Source organism: Danio aesculapii, chromosome 14, assembly GCF_903798145.1.
Source record: "Danio aesculapii chromosome 14, fDanAes4.1, whole genome shotgun sequence".
Classification (NCBI taxonomy): Eukaryota; Metazoa; Chordata; class Actinopteri; order Cypriniformes; family Danionidae; genus Danio; species Danio aesculapii.
Window position 1 is genome coordinate 54,329,096 of NC_079448.1, and position 24,922 is coordinate 54,354,017.

General features: G+C 33.6%; 1 protein-coding gene across 1 annotated transcript in view; it reads right to left on the bottom strand.

Moving 5' to 3' along the window:
• unc5a (unc-5 netrin receptor A) overlaps positions 1-24,922 on the bottom strand; it is a 480,707-nt gene that overhangs the window by 97,692 nt on the left and 358,093 nt on the right. The window contains exons 7-8 of the mRNA XM_056471872.1: positions 7,773-7,961; positions 3,400-3,699 (exon numbers count right to left, since the gene is read on the bottom strand). Coding sequence (XP_056327847.1) covers positions 3,400-3,699; positions 7,773-7,961 — 489 coding nt within the window. The remainder of the gene's footprint in view (positions 1-3,399; positions 3,700-7,772; positions 7,962-24,922) is intronic.

Sequence of the window (24,922 nt, forward strand, 5' to 3'; positions counted from 1 at the left end):
TAAATAAAAGTAAAAAAATTTAATAAAATAAATAAAGCTTTGGCATGACTTTAATCTTAAGATAAAATAAATAAGGAAATAAATAAATAAATAAAACAAACCTTGGCCTGAATTTAATCTTATATAAGATTTTATATAAGATATTATATATAATATAAAATAAAATTAAATCTTGGCATGCATTTAATCTTACGATAAAAAAATAAATAATATTAATAATAATTCGGCATGCAATTAATCTTAAGATATAAAATACAATTAAATAAAAAAATCAATAATTAAATAAATAAATAAATAATAAAAGTAAAAAAATAAATAAAATAAATAAAGCTTTGGCATGAATTTAAGCTTAAGATAAAACAATATAATTAAATATAATAAAATAAAATGGCATGCATTTAATAAAATAAAATAAAATAAAATAAAATAAAAGCTTGCCATGTAATTCATCTTATTATATTACACAGAATATAATATAATATATAATATAATATTATACAGAGTAGCTTTCAGAAAGCTACTCTGGGTACTTTTATAAATTTGTCTGCATTCAGAAAGATTATGACATGCAAAAATATAGGAAATAATTCATGATAGACTATTTTGTTCACTGTGCACAATACTGTTTAAAGTGTGGTGTAATAAACTGCTGAAGCTCTGTCTGTGATTAAGGACATTAATGAGTGTAAATGAACTGAACTGATGTCCTCAGAGCGGATTGAGTTTCAGTGCTGTGTGTGAATGTGAGCAGAAACAAGACCTTCCTCAATTACTGCAGTTCCCATCCAGAGAGGAAATACTCCACATTGTCAAAATACAGTCATTAGAGTAGAAATGGAGGCACTTTCTTAAAAAGAAGCTCACATTCACTCGTCTGCAGATTTACATAATACTGCGTGGATTAGTGTGTAATTGGATCACTTCACCTTTCGGTTTTAAACTGCATCTCTGTTGTTTAACTAAAAGCTCCAGCTCTGAACACACAAACACAGCACAGACACCTCTCATCCTCTCATCTCATCTCTCACCACTGAGGGAACAAGACTTTAAGCTATTTCGCATAATCTAAAGATTCAAAATACTGAAACGTCTGCATTTGTCTGCTACTGGATCTCAGATAATTAATTTAAATTTCATTTTTAGAAAATTATCTGTATTATTTAAGTTCATTAATAAAAATAAATACATTTATTTATTTAATAAAGTTGTATATTTTATTAAATCAAATACAACACAAAAAATACAAATGAAATGTATGGAAAATTACATGAAAAACTAGACTGAAATAAAATGACTACATAAACTTATATATGTACACTACCAGTCAACATTTTGGGGTCAGTAGGATTTTTAAATGTTTTAAAATAAGCTTCTCCTGTTCACATAGGCTGCATTTATTTCATAAATAATACAGAACAAATTGTAAAATGTTATTGCTCGATAAAAGAACTGTTCGAAAGTAGTTTATAATTTAATTTAATCATTTATTCTGCTGATTTTAAAGATGAATTTTCAGCTTCATTACGCCAGTCTGCATGATCCTTCAGAAATCACTCTAATACTAATTATTAATATTAATATTATTATTATTCGTTATTTCGAGTCTCACGATTTTTACAAAAAAATTTAAATAAAATAATTAAATACATGAAATTACCAAAATATAATAAAATAAATAAAAATAAATAATAATAAAAAATTTATTATAAGTAATTAAATAAAGAAATCTTAAAATAAAATAATATAAAATAAACTAAAACATTAAATAAGTAAATATAAAATAAAATTATATAAAATAAACCTAAAAATATAATACAAGTAAATTCATCAATTAAAAACAAAATAATATAAAAATAAATCTAAAAATAAAAGAAAAAAATTATAAGTAAATAAATAAATAAATCAAAGATAAAACATTGAAAAATAAACTTAAAAATAAAATACAAGTAATTAAAGAAATTTAAAAATAAAATAATATAAAAATACACCTAAAAATAAAAAGCAAATAAATAATACAAAATAAATAAAATATAAGTAAACAAATAAATGCATACAAAAATAAAAATGATGTAAAATAAACCTAAAAATAAATTACAAGTAAATTTATCAATTAAAAATTTTAATTATATAAAAATAACTGTAAAAACAAAATAAAAATAGAAAAATTAATTATAAGTAAATAAATACATAAATCTAAAAATAAAACATTATAAAAATAAACCCCAAAACATAAGTAAATAAAGTAATACAAACTAAAAAATATAAGCAAATAAATAAATACATAAATATAAAAAATTGTATAAAATAAACCTGAATATAAGTATAAAAAATAAAATAAAAAATAAATGAAGAAATCAAAGATAAAACATTATAAAAATAAATCTAAAAATAAAATACAAGTAAATAAACAAATCTAGAAAAATTAATTATAAGTAAATAAATACATAAATCTAAAAATAAAACATTATAAAAATAAAAACAAAAATACAAGTAAATAAAGTAATACAAAATAAAAAATAAGCAAATAAATAAATACATAAATATAAAAAAAAAAATTGTATAAAATAAACCTAAATATAAGTATAAAAATAAAATAAAAAACAAATGAAGAAATCAAAGATAAAACATTATAAAAATAAATCTAAAAATAAAATACAAGTAAATAAATAAACAAATCTAAAAATAAAATTATATAAAAAAATTCTTTAATTACTTGTATTTATTTTTAAGTCTCCACTTTTCCTCCTAATCTGCAATTGCCTCTCTGGCTATACCACTAACTGAGCCCTCTTTCTCTCTCTCTCTCTCTCTTAAAAAAATTAAAAAAAATAAATAAATAAAAAAAAATAAATTTCTACTAATGTTTTGCTTCTTAGACTTTTACACGCCTGAAACTTGTCTACAGCACTTGTTCACTGCTGCTCTTATAGTTGTGTAAATTGCTTCCTTGTCCTCATTTGTAAGTCGCTTTGGATAAAAGCGTCTGCTAAATGACTAAATGTAAATGTAAATGTAAATAAAAATAAACCTAAAATATTATAAAAATAAATATAAAAATAAAATAAACCTAAAAATAGGAAATAAAGAGTAAATAAATCAAATAAATAAATAAATAAATAAATCTAAAACTACAATAAGTTTATTACAAGTTATATAAGTAAGTCACACTGTCGCCACTGGCTTGCTTGGTTCGGGACTTGTGGAGCTGCGCATGGATGGATTTGCTCTTCAGTGTTTAGACTTTCAGTGAAAATGAAACCACACTGAACTGAACTGAAGTTTCAATTTACAACAACTTTTCTGTGAAGCTGCTTTGACACAATCTACATTGTAAAAGCTCTAGAGAAATAAAGATGAATTGAATATATTGTCCAGTTTATCTCCTGAATGGGGTCTCACCGGTGTTGGGCAGCGTCAGTCGTCCGCCCAAGAAGTTGAAAGTGCCGTACGAGGTGTTGCCGTTTTCTCTGGGCAGCGTCTTCAAGTACGTCTGCGAGGAAAGTCTGCTCATGAAGTCGTCTGCGTCGCTGCTGAGTTTGCCGTTGTGCAGTGTGTGTGATCCGTTCGGCAGCGGATCCAGCAGCGGCCCGTTACTCATGGAGAATTTACTAGAAACCTCGTGCCGAGAGCGCAGTGAGCCCTGATAACTGCTGGTGCTGGTGGTCAAATCCGGCTGGATGGTCAGAAGGTGAGAGTTTTCTGTACATAAAACACACAGAAAACACATGCAAACATCACACTACAGCAGACGAGAGCTGTCAGCACACAAAACACATGCACACCTGAAGCTGCACAATATTGTACAAAAAACACTGCGATATGAATTTAATTAAAGGAGATGACTATTAGGGGAAAAAATCAGAATTTTACATTGACTGTGATGATTTTTATAGGGAAGCGCATCTGCATACAATATGTAATGTATCTGCAATATGTATCTGCAAACAAAACTACAACACTAAACTTTGATAAATCATGCCCCCCCTCCCCCCAAAAAAAGACAAATAAATAAAATAAAATAAATAAAAATAAGTGAATGAATGAATGAATAAATATATTTATTAATTCCTTAATAAAAATAAAAATAATAAAACATAAAAAATAAATACACTTATTATTATAAAATAAAATAATATAAAAATAAAATATGAACAAATAAATAAATAAAATAATAACAAACCCTTAAGCTTAAACTTTGGTGTGTCAAAAAATAACAAAATAAAAATAATAATAATAATATTTAGAAATATATATATATATATATATATATATATATATAATATATATAATAAAATAAGAGAATGAACACGTTAATTAATTTAATTTTAGTTAATTTAATAATTTAATTAATATTAAAGTAAAATAAAACATGATAAATAAATCTGAAAACAAAAAATATAAAAAATAACCTAAAAATAAAGGCAAATAAACAAATATAAAATAATTTAAAAAATTAAATATAAATTAATTAAATATAAAAAAATAAATAAATCTGACAATAAAATATTATAAAAATAAAGCTAAAAATAAAATAGAAATAAATAAATGCATCTAAAAATAAAAAATAAAGCTTAAAACAAAATATAAGCAATAAATAGATAAATCTGAAAAATAAAATCCTATAAAAATATACCTCAAATAAAATATAAATAAATAAAATATAAAAAATAAATAAACCTGAAAATAAAATAATATAAAAATAATGCTAAAAATAAAAGTAAATAAACAAATATTATATAATAAAATAATTTAACAAAAAAATATGAGCAAATAAAAAAATGTAAAAATTAAATCATATAAAAATAAACCTGAAAATAAAGTAAGTAAATATGTAAAAGAAAATAAAATAAAATTGAAATAAATAAATAAATCTGGAAATAAAATAATATAAAAATTAAGCTAAAAATAAAAGCAAATAAATAAATCTATAAATGAAATCATATAAAAATAAACCTGAAAATAAAGTAAATAAATAAGCAAATAAATAAATCTAAAAATAAAATAATATTAAAAATCCTTTTAAATAATCATGATAACAGTTATGATCAAAATAATCGTGCTCATGATTTTTCCCATAATCGAGCAGCTCTGGGTCTTGAAATTGAAATTCAGAGCAATGCTTAAATCCATGCACGCAGAGACTCGCTGGGAAATAAATCAATGTTTCTCCTCCTGTTTAGCAGCACGATCAATGGCACACAGAGCTGCCAGTCACGCTTTACATTTTACACCTTAAATGCAGCTTTCTGTGCTCATTTCACTGGTTACCGCAGTAAACGCTGATTTATATGTTGAAATAAAAGAGCAGAGCTGCAGCAGATCTGTTAAATGCTGATCACTTCTTACAGCAGATGAAAACACAAGAAAATCACTTGCATTTACCACGGTAAAGATGACAGACAAACCATGACCGCGTCAAAAATACTGCACATACAAGGACAATAACAGAGGAATAATAAGAAATAAATAAACACTAAACAGTCAAATAAACTGATAATAAAATTAAATTTACCTACTTAATTAAATATTCTAAATACTACAAACTGAATCTCAAATAATTAATAAGAATAATTTTATAAAGTGATCTCAAACAAAACAATATAAATATAGTAAAGAAGTAAGCTACTCTGCTAGTCTCTTCTCTAAACATTGAAACTACTCAAAGGTACTGGATCTCTAATGATTAAGGGAATTCAATTCAAACTGAGTTTCCTAAAATGATTTTAAATAAAGTTCATTTATGAAATTAAATAAAATAGTGAAGATGAATTCATATTAAAAATATTATTAAAAATTTAATATTATACACTATTATAAAATAATCTGCATTTGAACTTTAAAGCCGGTCACAGCTAGTCCACTCTTATCTGAAAATCACAATAAAACACAACACACACACAGCACAACTCAAACACATGGGCACATCTGCAGGTACAGGTGAGTCACTGATGAGAGAGTCAATTAATACTTTACATTTTGTATCCTAAAATTATCTCGAATTAATTTCACACTCACAAAAAAAATCATAATAATAATAATAAAATAAAATAAGCTAGTCTACAAAAAATCATAATAATAATAAAATAATAATAAAATGAAATATAAAATAAGCTACAAAAAGTAGTGGATCTCAAATAATTAATTCTTTTAAAAGTATTTTACTAAAATTATCTCAAATTAATTTCACACTCACACAAAAACCATAATAATAATAAAATAATAATAAAATAAAATAAGCTAGTCTACAAAAAGTACTATATCTCAAATAATTAATTCATTTAAATGTATTTTACTAAAATAATCTCAAATTAATTTCACAAATAAAATAAAATAAAGTCAAATAAAATAAAGTAACCTAAAATTAAACAAAGAAATATAAAACAAAACGAAACAAAATAAAATAGTCTGCACAAAGTACTGGATCTAAATATCTAATTCATTTAAATTTAGTTTACTAAAATTATCTCAAAATTAGTCTGATAAAAAAAAAAAAAAAAATAAAAAATAAAAAATAAAACAAATAAAATATAAAAAGATAAATAAAAATGAATAAATAAAAGAAACAAATGTAGTATCTAAAATTAAATAATTAAATTGATTAAATAAATAATAATAAAAAAGAAATATAGATATACATAAATGTGTGTGTGTGTGTGTGTGTGTGTGTGTGTATGTGTGTGTGTGTGTGTGTGTGTGTGTGTGTGTATACACATACAGTGTTCAGAATGTATAAGTACTTTTGAATTCATGTTTTAAAAGCAAGCTATACAATATTATATTAGGGTACAGTCAGTACTGAAGCCTAATCTTGTGCTTATCTTACAAAATAACTTACGACAGCGGTTATAAAAAACTAGCACAATCAAATTTATATGTTATTGAAAAATATTAAATATAAATTTAAATAAAGGACAAATTAAGAGAAGCAAAAAATGGAATTTTTGCTCATATTTAATTGTGTTATTTTTCAATTTCTAAATATGTTTGGTGACTAAAATACTAATTTTATATTTTATTATTTATTATTATTTATTAATTTAATAAATAAATCTGTTTAATAAATATGTTTTGTTTAAATGCACCAAAATACATTAAATACACTTTATTCACTGAGAAATGGAGAAAAATATTCATTTTCAAAATGGGGTGTACTCAATTATGCTGAGCACTTTATATTTATATGCACGCACACACACACACACACACACACACACACACACACACACACACAGTTGAAGTTTGAATTAGCCCCCCTGAATTATTAGCTCCCGTTTATTTTTCCCCCAATTTCTGTTTAAGGGAGAGCAGATTTTCTCAACACATTTCTAATCATAATAGTTTTAATAACTCATCTCTAATAACGGATTTATTTTCTCTTTGTCATGATGACAGTAAATAATATTAGGCTAGATATTCTTCAAGACACTTCTATACAGCTTAAAGTGACATTTAAAGGCTTAACTAGGTTAATTAGGTTAACTAGGCAGGTTAGGGTAATTAGGCAAGTTATTGTATAATGATGGTTTGTTCTGTAGACTATCAGGGAAAAACATATAGCTTAAAAGGGCTAATAATTTTATTTTTAATTTATATATATATATAAAACTAACAAAACTTCTCAAAACACACTGTAAGAACTGGAACACACGGTCACACCAGTGTTTAAGGTGGCACAGGGTCACTGATGAGCGGATGAGTGAAACACACACAGAGTATATATATATATCTGTATCTCGTACTGCAGCGGGCGGCTCTGCGCGGCGCCCACACACCTGGCTTGGAGGGCTTGATGCCCATGGGCTGGAAGCCGGTGGTGAGGATGGAGGAGTCGGCCACGTCTGCATCCAAACCCTCCTTCTTTCTGCGGTAGACCAGAACCAGAACCACCAGCAGCAGAGCCAGACACAGAGCCACCGTCACCATTCCCACATACAGAGCCACGTCCTCCGCACCCGACGCCGCTGAAACACAGAGAGAGAGAGAGAGAGAGAGAGAGAGAGAGAGAGAGAGAGAGAGAGAGAGAGAGAGAGAGAGAGAGAGAGAGAGAGAGAGAGAGAGAGAGAGAGAGAGAGAGAGAGAGAGAAAGAGAGAAAGAGAGAGAGAGAGAGAGAGAGAGAGAGAGAGAGAGAGAGAGAGAGAGAGAGAGATAGTGTTAAAGTCAGAATTATTCACCCTCCAGTGAATTACTGTAGACGACACCCTACTGTTAACCATTATTACACAGCTATCTTGAATACTTGATTCTGATTGGTCAGTTGTGATATTCCAGGTGTATATTTATGTATCTTCTGTGAGTTTTTAGTTCATTGGATCAGAAATGTAAATAAAAACAGTAAAATTCTGAACACCTTTGATCTACTTGCTTTCCAGTCTTTGAAATGTTTGAGTAGCCTACTCCTATCTTGTGCCTTTGCTAAGATTATCTTGATTTTCACAGGGTATGGTGTATATTTCACAGAGGACGATGAACAATACATTACATTGCATAACATAACATTATAATATATATATACAAGAACGCTTGGAATGAATGAAGGAGTGGACTGATGGGAATGAATGAATGATTGAATGAAAAAGTGAAATGAATGAATGATTGAAATAAAGAAATGATTGGAATGATGGGAATGAATGAATGATTGGAATGATTGAAATGAATGATTGGAATGATGGGAATGAATGAATGATTGGAATGATTGAAATGAATGATTGAAATGATGGGAATGAATGAATGAATGATTGGAATGAATGAATGAATGAGTAGAATGATTGGAATGAATGAATGATTGAAATGATGGGAATGAAAGAATGATTGGAATGATTGAAATGATGGGAATGAATGAATGATTGGAATGAATGAATGAGTAGAATGATTGGAATGAATGAATGATTGAAATGATTGAAACAAATGAATGATTGGAATGATGGGAATGAATGAATGATTGGAAAGAATGAATGATAAAAGTGATGGAATGAGTGAATGATTGAAATGAATGAATGATTAGAATGATTGAAATGAATGAATGATTGGAATGATGGGAATGAGTGAATGATTGGAATGAATGATAGAATGATTGAAATGATGGGAATGAGTGAATGATTGAAATGAATGAATGATTAGAATGATTGAAATGAATGAATGATTGGAATGATGGGAATGAGTGAATGATTGGAATGAATGATAGAATGATTGAAATGATGGGAATGAGTGAATGATTGAAATGAATGAATGATTAGAATGATTGAAATGAATGAATGATTGGAATGATGGGAATGAGTGAATGATTGGAATGAATGATAGAATGATTGAAATGATGGGAATGAGTGAATGATTGAAATGAATGAATGATTAGAATGATTGAAATGAATGAATGATTGGAATGATGGGAATGAGTGAATGATTGGAATGAATGGTAGAATGATTGAAATGATGGGAATGAGTGAATGATTGAAATGAATGAATGATTAGAATGATTGAAATGAATGAATGATTGGAATGATGGGAATGAATGAATGATTGGAAAGAATGAATGATTAAAATGATGGGAATGAGTGAATGATTTAAATGAATGAATGATTGGAATGATTGAAATGAATGAATGATTGGAATGATGGGAATGAGTGAATGATTGGAATGAATGGTAGAATGATTGAAATGATGGGAATGAGTGAATGATTGAAATGAATGAATGAATGATTGAAATGCATGGACTGAATGAATGATTGGAATGATGGGAATGAGTGATTGATTGGAATGAATGAAAGATTGAAATGAATGAATGAATAATTGGAATAAATGAATGATTGGAATGATTGGAATGAATGAATGAATGACTGGAATGAATGAATGATTAGAATTAATGAAATGATTGGAATGAATGAATGAATGAATGATTAGACTAATTGGAATGACTGGAATAATTGGAATGATTGGACAGAATGGAATGAATGAATAAATAAATGATTGAAATGAATGAATAATAGAAATGATTGAAATAAATGAATGATTGGATTGAATGAATGAATGAATGGGATAATTGGATTGAATTAATTATTGGAATGATTGGAATACATGAATGAATGAATGATGAATGAATGAATGATTGGAATAAATGAATGAATGAATTAATGAACGAATGATTGGATTGAATGAATGATTGGACTGAATGAATTATTGGAATGATTGGAATAAATGAATGAATGAATGAATGAATGAATGATTGGATTGAATGAATGATTGGAATGATTGGGATAATTGGAATGAATGAATAAATAAATGGAATTAATCAATCAATCAATCAATCCAGGATTTTTTACTCATTATTAACTGAAACAGAGACATTAATAATTACATTAATTAATAATGTGATGCATATGTAATATTGTATTCTTCTTCCTGGTTGACACCAGTATTCTCAATTACACATGAAACACAGTGAGGTCAACATACAGTACAGCTTATTCAAATCCGCACACCTTCAGATCCTGTATAATGTGTCAGAACTCCAGCCGTAAATCTGCACACGATCATAATCAATGTCAATTTCAGAAATGAAATACCTGATCTTCCACTGTGTTACTCTCTAATCTGCCGCTAACCGTATTTTGCCAGATGCCAGTGTTTTTTATAGTTAGCAAACAGAATTAGCTGAAGTGGAGTTGGCTGGTGTGTGTAAGAGAATGAACTGCTGGCAGAGATGTGAGTAGATGTGTGTGTTCTCCATCACCGCCTCCTTATAGTGATGATGATGATGATATCTGTTTCAGCAGGAGAGACAGCAGTGTTCCTGCACCAGCAGACCTGCTGCATCAGCATCTCCAGCAGTCTGACACACAGTCTGTGAGTGTGTGTACATGCGTGTATGAGTGCAGTGTATGCATGCATGTGATTGTGTGCGAGTGAGTACATGTGTGCGGGAGTGTGTCTGTACATGCATGTGTGTATGAGTGCAGTGTTTTCATGCATGTGATGGTGTATGTATGTGTGTGTGTGAGTGAATGAGGGCATGTGTCTATCTGAATGCATGTGTGTGCACGTGAGTAAGTGTGTGTACTGTATATATGCACGTGATTGTGTGTCATCCATTCATCTGGCCTCCATCCATCCATCCATCCATCCATCCATCCATCCATCCATCCATCTAATCATCCATTCATCCATCAAACCATGCATCCATCCATCTTACCATCCATTCATCCATCTAACCATCCATCCATCCATCCATCCATCCATCCATCCATCCATATATCCATCTAACCATCCATTCATCCACCTAACCATCCATCCATCCAACTATCCATCCATCCATCCAACCATCCATTCATCCATCTAACCATCCATCCATCCAACTATCCGTCCATAAATCCATCCATCCATCCAACCATCCATTCATCCATCTAACCATCCATCCATCCACCTAACCATCCATCCATCCAACTATCCATCCATAAATCCATCCATCCATCCAACCATCCATTCATCCATCTAACATCCAACCATCCATCTAATCATCCATTCATCCAACTAACCATCCATCCATCCATCAAACCATCCATCCATCCATCTTACCATCCATTCATCCATCTAACCATCCATCCATCCATCCATCCATCTATCCATCTAACCATCCATTCATCTATCTAACCATCCATTCATCCATCTAACCATCCATCCATCCATCCATAAATCCATCCATCCATCCATAAATCCATCCATCCATCCAACCATCCATTCATCCATCTAACCATCCATTCATCCATCTAACCATCCATCCATCCATCTAATCATTCATCCATCCATATAACCATTCATCCATCCATCCATCTAAACATCCATTCATCCATCTAACCATCCATACATCCATCTATCCATCCATTCATCCATCTAACCATCCATCCATTCATATAACCATCCATATAACCATCCATCCATATAACCATCCATCCATCTAACCATTTATCCATCCATCCATCTAACCATCCATTAATCCATCTAACCATCCATCCATCCATTCAACAAACCATCCACCCATCCATCCATCCAACCATCCATCCATCCATCCATCCATCTAACCATCCATCCATCTAACCATCCATCCATCCAACCATCCATTCATCCATCTAACCATCCATTCATCCATCTAACTATCCATTCATCCATCTAACCATCCATCCATCTAACCATCCATCCATCCAACCATTCATTCATTTATCCATTGATCCATCCATCCATGCATCTATCCATCTAACCATCCATCCATCTAACATTTATACATCCATCTAACCATCCATTCATCCATCCATCTAACCATCCATCCATCCATCCATCCATCCATCTAACCATCCATCTAACCATCCATCCATCCATCCAACCATTCGTTCATTTAACCATCGATCCATCCATCCATCCATCCATCCATGCCTCCATCTAACCATCCATCCATCCATCCATCTTAAATGGCAATCAGTGTTTAGAATCACAGCTGTGTGAATATTTTGTATTAAACTCATGTTAATAGTTTGTAAAATCATTCGAGTGTAAAATTTGTCATTTTAATTTAGAAACTTTCTTTTAGTTCACACCCTCGTTTGATTTTGATGAAGACTCTTGTTTTGTTTCCTCTCCAGTGGTCTTTTAATTGCACAGGAAGTTTGTCACCGTCTCTCAATCACATTCACATCCTCACACTCTCAGCTTGCGGTGTTTGGACAAAACGAGAGTGAGATCGTCAAAGGAAATGATTCAATTAGAATCATCCCAGAATCACACGCGCACACACACACACACACACACACACACACATGCACACACAGCAGGTCTGTGTATTAGCATGACACCAGTCTGTTTCAGTCAAATGAAGCTCTACTTCTGCTTGTTTATGACAGTGTTAATGATCAGAGTGGCAGTAAACAGCGGATGGATCTGTTCCTCAGTGTGATCTGGATTCAGAGTTCAGTGTGAAAGAGGATGACGGATGGTTCTGTCAATACGACACCATGCACACATGCAGAGGGTCAATGCAGAGTGACTGAGTGCACACAAGCAGCAGCTGCTCCTGCATCCTTCAAAGTCATTCAGTCATGATTAAAAGCACTTGAATGGCTACTTGGTGGTTGCTAGGTTATCCTGAGTGGTTGCTAGGGTAATATGGGTGGTTACTAGGGTGTACTGTGTGGCTGGTAGGTGGTTGTAAACATAACATGGGTGGTTACTAAGGTGTTCTAGGTGGTTACTAGGCAGGTGATTGCCAGGTTATTCTGAGTAATTCCCAGGCGGGTTGCTAGGGCAATATGGATAGTAACTAGGCAGGTGGTTGCCAGGTTCAACTGAGTGGTTGCTAGGGTAAAATGGGAGGTTACAAGTGTGTTCTGGGTGATTACAGGGCAGGTGGTTTCCAGGTTACATTGAGTAGTTACTAGAGGTTTGTTAGGGTAATATGAGGGGTTGCTATGGTGTTCTGGGTGGTAACTGGGCTGGCGGTTGCCAGGTTACTGCAACCGGGAGCTAGATGTGTTGCTAGGGTAATATGTGTGGTTACTAGGCAGGTGGTTGCCAGGTTACTGTAAACGGGTGCTAGATGGGTTGCTAGTCTAATATAGGTGGTTACTAGGCTGGCGGTTGCCAGGTTACTGTAAACGGCTGCTAAATGGGTTGCTATGGTGTTCTGGGTGGTTACTAAGATGGCGGTTGCCAGGTTACTGCAAATGAATGCTAGGTGTGTTGCTAGGGTAATATGGGTGGTTGCTAGGGTGTACTGGGTCATTGCTAGGGTAATATGGGTGGTTGATTAAGTGTACTGGGTTTCTAGGTAGTTCTTATTGTAGTTTGGGTAGTTGCCCAGGTGTTCTGGGTGGTTGCTCGGCAGGTTTTATTCCCGGTTACAATGAGTGGTTTCTAGGCAGGGTCTAGTATGGGTGGTTGCTAGGGTGTACTGGATGATCGCTAGGGAAATATTTGTTTCCTAAGGTGTACTGTGTGATTGCTAGGTAGTTCTTACAGCAATTGGGGTTGTTGCGAAGGTGTTCTGGGTGGCTGCTTGGAAGTTTTTTTCCAGGTTACAGTTAGTGGTTACTAGGCAGGTGCTAGAGTACTGTATATGGTTACTAGGTGGTTGCCAGGTAGTTCTGCATGGTTACTAGGCAGGTGGTTGCCAGGATGCTCCTGGATCTCTCTATCGGCGACACATTCAGTCTGCCTGCGCAAAGCGACCCTGTCATGCTTTAAGAGGACTTATGATATCATAAAGTGACAGTCGCTGCAGTGAAGGGTTTGAGCCTGCAGCTTGTGAACTTCAGGTGCTGAAAATAGCATGAACAAAAAGAAGATTAAGTCTGTAAATCTGGAAAAGCCTCCGGAGTGAAGAAAACTTACTCTCCACTGACTCATGACATGCAGTTTCTGGGAGGAGAGGAACAAAATAAAACATAAAATATTTAGTAAATGCAGACGGAAGTTAAGCACGGTCTAAATGTGAAATATAAAATAAATATAGAAAGATAATACTCAAATGTATTTTATATATTCTGTGTTTAAATGAAATGCTGCAGCTTTCAGCAACAGTGTTTGACCGAAGCGTCTTCTCTCTGGATTTATCAGTGCTCTAACAGATTTACTGTAGAGCGGCCTATAGAGTGGCCTGCGCTCAATAACTGAATAAACATCCATCAGGCTGTAATTGACAGAGTTAATCAGCGTCTGTAATTGAATGGATTGTGCAGTCTCTGCGTAGAGAGAGGCAGACGCTCAGATCAGATGAATACAGCACTGCTGCTTTCTGCTGTAATCTACACAAACAGAGCAAGTCCAGTGTTCCACTGTCCAAACACGGCTGATCTGAACAAGACAGAGACTCTCCTCCTCAGCTTTAAAGGGTCCCTATTATGCCCTTTTATACAAGATATAAGTGTCAGATTCACTACAGCAGTGGTTCCCAAACTTTTTGCTGTGTGCACCCCTTTCCAATATTTGACACCTGTCAAGCACCCCTTTCTCCGATTAAACTCCACATTTTTCAGTGCATCACTTAGCGGTATGTGCTCCACGCAGGTTTTTGCATTGGGTTACGCTAAATACTCTCTTTATTCTTTATCTCGACCTGGGGATACTCATCTCAAGACCCACAGAGACTATACAGCGCCACTGATTTGATCCAAGAACAGTGACGAGATGATCCCAAGGTTTCCATAAACTTGGACCAGGCCGTATCCTGAGCGGCTGCTTCGGTGGTCATGGAGGAGTGGAGAGCATGAGAGTGATTTCTGTGACGCCCGTCTGTGACAGACGAGTCTCGCTGAGGTCCAGCTTCTCCAGTGCCCAGACTGCAGCTCTGCATAAGACCTTTGGCCATAGAAGAAATGGTTGTGCCCAACTGAGTCTGGTTTCTCTCCAGGTTTTTTAATTAGTCACTTTCGCCAATTGGTGAAGTTTTTTCCTCGCCACTAGCTTGCATGGTCCAGGATCTATAGAGCTGTGCATCGTTGGATTTGCTCTTCAGTGTTTGGACTCTCAGTAGTGATTATTAAACCACACTGAACTGAGCTAAACTGAACTGAACTTAAACACTGAAAACTGAACTACACTGTTCCTATTCACTATGATCTTCTATGTAAAGCTGCTTTGACACATTCTACATTGTAAAGGCGCTATACAAATAAAGGTGAATTGAATTGAATTTTTAACTACAATAACCAAATACACACATTTTCTGTATGTGCGTAATTAAAATAAAAGAATAAAATACGTGAATTTAATGGACGAGCTTTTATGAAGTTGACAATTTTCACAGCATCATTAAGCACAGACAAAAGTTCATCTGGCATGTTTTCTCATCGCTAGAGCTTCTTGGTGGATGCTGCAGTGTACCCAGGAAACCGATGGTGCTACTTTTTTCGGATGAAAGCTACTGCTCCTTTGTGCCTCCTTTTTTCTTCTTCTGCAGTTCCTCCAATTTGCCTTGGAAAAAAAAAAAAAAAACTTACAGGCCGATCTTGTAGGTGGCTGCATCTGTTTGTAAGTGCCGGATCATATATGAGGGCTGAAGACTGCTATTAGCTAAAACCTCACCACTGACTACACACTGCGGATTTGGATTATCTGCATCTCCAATCCATGTAAACCCGAAACCAATGTAACTGTCGCTATATTTGCATTTCTTACCTGACATTTTCTCACGCTCTAGCGCAGGCCTAATGCTCATCAGTACATCTCTGCTGGATTGCTCTGTTCCCACCTGCGCCTCTTCAGCTCGTTCGTTATCCTCAGAGTCCATATTTTCAAGGCTGCTGCACGTCTCGATAGACGAGGCCGATGTAGATGGTTCATCCCTACTGTCACTTGACTACTTTAAAGTGCCAGTTTTTAACCAGGTGTCCATTTTGATGATTAAAAAAAAGACGAATGTACTTTCACTTAGCGCCTAATGGGAAAAGGCGGGGCTATTGTGACGCAGACGTTAAACCGTGAGATGAGTGAGTATGCATAGGTTGTAAATTACAATTTGTAATGTGATTCTTTTTTAGTTTGTTTTCTCTCTCAGTAAATTTATTTTCTCTAAAAAAATGACGTGAAGTTTACCCAAGATAAATGCAATAATATTTTCCGCCATTACAAACATTCTCTCGCGCACCCCTGGTGATCAGACTGCGCACCCCTAGAGGTCCACGCACCCCAGTTTGGGAACTTCTGCCCTAGAGTGTGTAGTGAAGTTTCAGCTCAAAATACCCAACACAATCTCACGGCAATTCGTAACTTTTTGATTTAGTGGCTAATTAGTACGAATTCGTACGATCGAATTCATACAATTTAGTACAATTTGCTCATCCGCCAATGACGGTTGGGTTTAGGGGTGGGGTTAGGTGCCACGCCTCCTTTTTTAAATCGTACAATTTCGTACGACTGAACTCGTACAAATTCGTACGAATTAGCCACTAAACTGTCAAAACGTAAAATACTTACGTTTTCTCGTGAGATCAGGCTGAAATACCACACAAATAATGCTTAGTAACTCCTAATTGTGAATTTTGGTGAGGGTCGCTTTAAATTCAAATGAGATTCTCTTTTCAAAAGAGGGCGGAGCTACAAACACCTGTGCATCACATAGCGTTAGATGTAAAACAGGACTACATTGTCAGTGTGAGTCAGGTCTGCATGTTGTCAGTGTGTGCTTCATGCTTCTGTCAGTCTATGGAGACTCCTATTGTTGCTCATTTGTGCTTCATCTAAGGGTGCTTTCACACCTGCCTTATTTAGTTTGGTTGAATCGCACTAGAGTTCGTTTTCCCTCTTGGTGCGGTTCGTTTGGGCAGGTGTGAATACAGCAATCGCACTTGTAAGAGGCTAAATTATCATATGCATTTGTTTATATGACAAAACATGTATTTTTGACTCAAGAAGGTCCATACTGACTCCAAAGGCAGATACTGATAAGATCAGGGACTGGTATGTAGACTTTGGAGGTTTTACGATTTGGTCACATGTTGATTGGTCAGTTTGAATGTCTCAGCATTTGGGCTTTAGTCACATGGTCAAGAAAGATACAAAATAGGTGGTAAAACGCTGCTCTGTCTCTTTTCTTTTCCTGACCTGTCTTTCCTGGTCTGCTTTCCTCCTCTGGTCCTCTCCACCTCTGAATATTCTCTGACTCTACTGCAGTCAGGCTAACTTCTGGGCCTGTTCTCTTTGTCTCTCTCTCCCTCCCCCTGTGTCTCTCCTTCTACTTCTGGTAACTTTAATTTTACATTTAAGCTGGGTACAATTTATATCATATGTTTATCATTTCATATTTGATCATTTTATACAGTTATTTTGTAACTAATTCAGTTGTAACCATAGAGAATTATTGTCATTAAATCATCTCATTTTCAAGTATTTGTGAATTACTTTTGATTTAACATCAACACTTAATTGCTCCATATTGCAATACAATACAATCACATAATATTAACACTCTCCCACATTTATAGCTATTAATACTGCCCATTCGGCAGAACTACAGTTCAAACCGCTGTGGTTTTAAAACCCAATTTTACACACTCGAGTGCGCACCAAAAGCGCACCAAAAAAGCGTACCGAGACCTACTAGAAGAGGTGGTCTCGGTATGCTTTCAAACGAACCCTGGAGTGGTTCGTTTGTGGTGAAAACATGATCCGAATCCAGACCAAACCGCAAAAAGTACTGCACCTTTTGGACTAATCCAGCCGCAGTAGGCCGATGCGCTGTGCATTACGGAATGTGGAGGAAAAACAATTGTTGACAGCGCTTTACCAACAGAGACAGAGAGAGAGGGAAAAACATTACCTGATGAATCATTGGTGATATTTCCAGAAGATGACCATGTCGCAGTTTAGCTAAATTAATTCACGCCTCCTGAAGTGACGTGCGGTTCATTAAAACATTGTTTTCCAGCCGCAGCCGCGCTTCATTCTGGAAATTATTATTCTGGAAACAAACTATATAATATACTATGAGCGGGGATGCAATCAGTCAGCTCAGTCACAGCTGCATATTAAAAAGCAACATTTTGCATTTTGTGTCTGCTGGTTTGTTTACTTGCGGGAGTTTCATTGGCATATAAACGCACGTGAATTCTGACCAATTGAAAAGCAGATTAGGAAATACGCTCTATAAAATCTGGCCAATGAGTGATGTGGATTTTGTCACATGACTGCATTTTGGTTCTTTTCAACTGGTTTGGACCAAAGTGTGGTGTGAAAACGACCCAAAATGGCAGAAAATGCTACAACGTTGACATTGCATTGGGTTAAAATAACCATAGTTATGAAGGTGCTATAATAACCTTTAGTTGGGTTATATGTTGGGGTATTTTTAACCCAACTATTTTAACTGAGGATATTTGTACCCACATATTTTTCTGCGCATTTTGGAATATCGCATTAAAAATGCTACGTTTTGAAAACTTTTTGACCTTCTTTGCTTTCAGGAGTTTTGATGTGGAGGCTGAAGTATGAGAAGGAGCGCTATCCTGCTGGAGAATTTGCCCTCTCCTGTGGTTTGTAATGTAATGGGCAGCACAAATGTCTTGATACCTCAGGCTGTTGATGTTGATCATCCACTCTGCAGATCTCTCACACGCCCCCATACTGAATGTAACCCCAAAAAATATGAAATAGAAAATTATAAACAAAATATAAATTATAAATCTATTTCTTTGGACAGAAACATTGCTAATGTTATTATTGCTAAATGGCTAAAGGAAGGCGTTTTCAAAGTCTTAATTTACTTTGTTCCACAAATTAGCCTGATTATCAGGGCAGGCTGCATTAATTCAGCAAGATGACTTTTTCGTGCCATCACCACTTTTTACTCTGCAACACCTGGGTGAAACAGGTGGTGAAACGCCAAGCTGTTCATTATCCTGACTAGATGAATGGAGGTTATGAGGCGTTATGCAGCATTCACACTGTATTTAGTCACTGATTTCACTTAGAAGTCAAACAATGCATGATAAAATCCTGTATGGTGCCTGTGAACTTGAATCTACTCCTGGATCAACATGTCTATCAAAAAAAGTCACCTGTATGCTCAGTGATATTCTTTAAAGTCAGTGGCGACGCAGTGGCGCAGTAGGTAGTGCTGTCGCATCACAGCAAGAAGGTCGCTGGTTCGAGCCTCAGGCTGGGTCAGTTGGCGTTTCTGTGAGGAGTTTGCATGGGTTTCGCATGGGTTTCCTCCGGGTGCTCCGGTTTCCCCCACAGTCCAAAGACATACGGTACAGGTGAATTGGGTAGGCTAAATTGTCCGTAGTGTATGAGTGTGAATGAGTGTGTGTGGATGTTTCCCAGAGATGGGTTGCGGCTGGAAGTGCATCTGCTGCGTAAAACAAATGCTGGATAAGTTGGCGGTTCCGCTGTGGCGAACCCAGATTAATAAAGGGACTAAGCCGACAAGAAAATGAATGAATGAATATAAAGTCAGTGTGTAATAATGTATTGTATTAATGTAAATGTATTAATAATTAATGCAAGTTGATTACAATAATAGGTAACACTGTACAAAAGAGCACATGAAAGAAAACATGAAAAGACTACAGGTTAAAATACACAACAGTAGTAGACTGTCTACTACTACACTTCTCCACCTGAGATGTTCGACCTAACTTCAGTACACTTGTTTAAGCCCAAAACAGGCTAGATTTATCTCACTGAATGAATAACTAAATTAAAGAATGAATGAATGAATGAATGAATAAATAAATAAATAAATAAATATTTTTTAAAAAATTCAAAAATAAATAAAAATATGAAAATAAATCAATAACAAAATAAATCAATAACAAAAACAAAAATAAATAAAAATATGAAAATAAATCAATAACAATACAAAATATATATATATATATATATAAATAAATAAATAACAATATAAAAAAAATTAATGAATAAGTAAATATAGTAAATATGACTTCAGTGTACTTGTTTAAGCCCAATACCGGTTAGATTTCTCTGACTGAATAAATAAATAAATAAATAAATAAATAAATAAATAAATAAATAAATAAATAAATAAATAATAAAAAAAATAAATAAATAAAAATGCAAAATTAAATAAATAAAAATATGAAAAAAATACATAAATATGCAAAAATAAATAAATAAAAATGCAAACATAATTAAATAAAAACATGAAAATAAATACATAAATAATAAAAAAAAAAATCCTAAAATAAATAAAAATACGAAAATAAATAAATAAATATGCAAACAATTTAAATAAAAATACAAAAATAATAAATAAATAAATACATAAATAAATAAAACACAAAAATAAATATATAACATACAAATAAATAAACAAAAATATATATAAAATTTAAAAATAGATAAAAACACGAAAATAAATAAATAAAAATGCAAAACTAAAAAATACGAAAATGAATAAATAAATAAATAAATAAAAAATGCAAAAAAAACTAAAATAAATAAATAAAAATTCTAAAATAAATAAATAAAAATAAATGAATAAACAAACAAACAAACAAACAAACAAACAAACAAACAAATAAACAAACTGAGATGAAACAATCAAGCAAACAACCCTGTGGCATTTATTGCCCTATTCTTCTGAAGCTGATATTGTGATGCTGGTTTTTGAAATACATGTGTTTATTGAGTAAAGTTGATCATTTCTTAAACTTGTTTTTGTTTGAATGTTTATTATATAGTGATATTATTGCAGGCTTTGCATTTGTCTCATTGTATTGATTCACATACTGTTTTGGTCATGAAGAGAATAAAGAGGAGCCGGTTAAGGTGGACAGGCCAATTAGAGAGAGTGCCTGAACAGAGAGCTGTTAAGAAAGCATACAAGCTCAAGCCAGAAGGACACGTTCTAGCAGGACATGAAAGAGGTGGTTAGATGACGTAGAAGATCTACTTTTTCTAACAGTGCATGCTTGGAGAAGAGGCTCTACTAGGGTTGTAGTGCCGCTGAAAGTAGTAGTTCGGCAATCAAAAACAATTACTGTATTAGCTCATCCCTCTAAAACCTGTTCATTATGCTAGTGATGAGAGAATAAAAGCTTTTCAAAGGTTTGAAACAAGTGAATCAGTTGCATCTCAAAATAATTCACTGTCAGGAAACGTTCAAAACAGCACAAACTTACCCCTAAATGCTTGTTAAACCTAAAAGCACGCACAAAATGATGGTTTTTACTCAAAACTCAGTTTATAGCTTCACTTGATTCTAATAAGCAGTGACAAACGGGTTACATCATTACATTATTTATTATCAGAGATAGCAAAAGTACACATTCTTTACTTAAGTAGAAGTAAAGATACTCATGTTTAAAAACACTCTGGTAAAAGTTGAAGTACTGACTAAACGTTTGTACTCAAGTAAAAGTAAAGAAGTACGGCCTCAAAAAAAAATGTTCTTAAATAAAAAGTACCCAACACTACTACATGTTTTAGATAGGTAGGTAAATATCCAGTTCCCCCCAATGTATCATCGTCCTGATGCAAACTCACAGCATTCATCATGCAGTTTTGCGGCTGTTGGATTAAAAACAACAGCTGCCACTCATGTTCATACACTCTAAAAACAATTCTGTAGGACTGTATATCTTTATAAATGATGACTTACATTTTACACTGAATTCTGTCCAAAACAGATTGCATTGTAAAAATGTCCTATTTGATTTGTTTTATTGAATATATTGAAAATATACTGACTGCAAACTATATATATATATTTTTTGTTGCTTTAGCAGCTCTCATACATAACCGGTTATTTCAATGTTAGTTTCCCCAGGGTATTGTGGATCGTTAATACTTTTATTGTATGCTAAAAGCTACATATACAGGCCTGACGACAACCTACAAAACATATGCATTATCTTTTATTCACGTGATGGATTCAGGATCTTCTGCATTATATTTTTATTCATGGATTGCCCAAACTGATACTTTTGCTGTTGTAAAACATTTGTTAAAAAAGAATTAAAGATTAATATGTAAAATCATAGCCATTAAAAAAATAAATCAATAAAAAACATCATAAATTTATAAGTTTAAAGAGGGAAATACGAACTCATCTGAAATAAGGGGAGTAAATCTAAATGCATGAAAGTTTTATAAAGTATTTGATTGCTTTAGTACTGAATCAAATCTTTACTAATCAGCTATTTTTTGTGGTATCAGATTGAAAGACCAGAGAAATCCCGTGCAGTATGATCAGAAGTGGATGAAAGACTCTAACCTTAAGCATTTGTGTGGCATATTTTGAACAGGAATGTGTCTCTCTTGTTTACCTCTGATCTGATCGAGCAAGATGTGTCTTATTCCCGTGTAAACAGGGAAGCATCAGTCACATTAAATTCGCCGTCTCCCTTTGTCTCATCTGCGTAGTCATCCTTGCCTTTCTCATAGTAATCTGATCTTCTTCAGATCTTCATAAACGTATGCTGCATGATAGCTTGGGTTGAAAAAGCCGCACTCTGCAGCACGCAGGCAAACAGTGACGAAAATAGACTGACTGCAATAGAAGCACTCAGATTGGGAAATAATATAGATTGCACCACCAAACACATGAAAACGAAAGTAACGAGTCTGATTTAAACATGTAAGAAGGGTTGGGTATCATTTGGGGTTATTTTGATACCGATAAATCGATACTTTTAAAAACGGTACCGGTGCCAAAACTTTTGAGCCACAAAATTATGGTGGATGACTCTAGAAATATCTTTTATTTGACAAAATCTTTTAATCATTGTAATAGAAGAATATAATTAAAGTTTAAAGTAAACATCAATTCATATTTTATATATTTAAATTGCACTAATATATTTACTTTGATCATTTGTTGGTTAGCATGAATTTAAGATTTGCATTATAAAATGACATTAGCTTACTATTAGCTTACTATTAACCTGTGGAAAGGCTGTCATCAAAATACTGAACTCCTTTTTTTTTTCTAGGGTTTGGGGCTTGTGACTGTGTTTACATGGTTATCAATAATCTAATGATTTGCTTTAATCTGAATAAGACAGTAATATGATGATGGTGTTTACATGAGTTGCTTTTTAAATGTTTCTTTCATGATCCCGTCTTACATTTTATAGTACATAGATCGATTAACATCATTGCGTCATCACGTTATCCATGTTTCCTCCAGAGTTTCATGTAATTTCAGGTGTTTCATTTTTAATTTTTCGACTTTATTTGCAGTTTCACTTTCATTCAGGAACATTTCATTCATGATCCCATGACAAACTGAGGTATTTGATGCGAGCATTAAGTAAGGACTGGTGGAAGAGTGCTCGTTTAATGGAATTCGATACCGCATGTTGAACGGAAAGAAAAAACCTCCGCATTTCGCGACGCAGGTGTCTGTGGTCCTTTAAGGTAATCAAAAATCTCAGTTTACATAGTAGTCTAGACTCTTAATCAGAGCATTGTCTAAATCATATTACAATCGGAGCATTGGTGTCCATGTGCGTACTCATCGAAAGTGTCAGATGAAGTTGCAAGCTTTCAGAGACAGTGCATTCCTCACCATTAAGTTGATTCCATGAGCCCTCAAATGTGTCATTAAGCTTGACGTGTTGCTCTCACACACAACTTTTGTAAATCATTTGCTGTGTCAAAATCCTTGCTTGTAAAATATGATTTAGAACGATTAGTTTAAGCAAATTTGATGAACGCAATCATGCGTATTGTTCTTAGGAGAGTCACTCTCTCTCACCGAATGCGCTGTACTGCGTGCATTGCGTGCGTCCATTCCCTAAAGAACAAGAACAAACGCCTGACATCGCCTGCCTGTATTCCTCAAAGTTGTTTAGGATTAAATGTTTAGAGATGGAGTGACAATGCGTACCTATGTGTGCCTTTGATGCACCTCTTGATGCTTTTTACGTTCTTGTCGCAGCACCAGTGACACCGAAATTCATATGCTGATTTGGTCCAGTACATACCGGTTTCAAAGGTATCAGTGCTATAATGGCACCGGGTTTCGGTACCCAACCCTTGTATGGAGTAGAAAGTACAGATATTTTTGTAAAAATAAAAAAGTAGTAAAAAATAAGTAGTGGAGTAAAGTACTGATACCAGAAAAATCTACTTAAGTACAGTAAGGAAGTATTTGTACTTAGTTACTTCCCATCTCTGTTTATTATCAGGAAAATTATATGAAGAAGAAACAATATTGTACTCCGGTTTTCCCCACAGTCCAAAGACATGTGGTATAGGTGAATTGGGTAAACTAAATTGGCTGTAGTGTATGAGTGTGCAGGTAAATGAGTGTGTATGGATGTTTGCCAGTGATGGGTTGCAGCTGGAAGGGCATCTGCTGCATAAAACATATGCTGGATAAGTTGGCGGTTCATTCCAATATGGTGACCCCTGATTAATATTAGGACTAAGCCGAAAATGAATGAATGAAGATGTGTTGTCGAGGTCATGTGTTTAGCA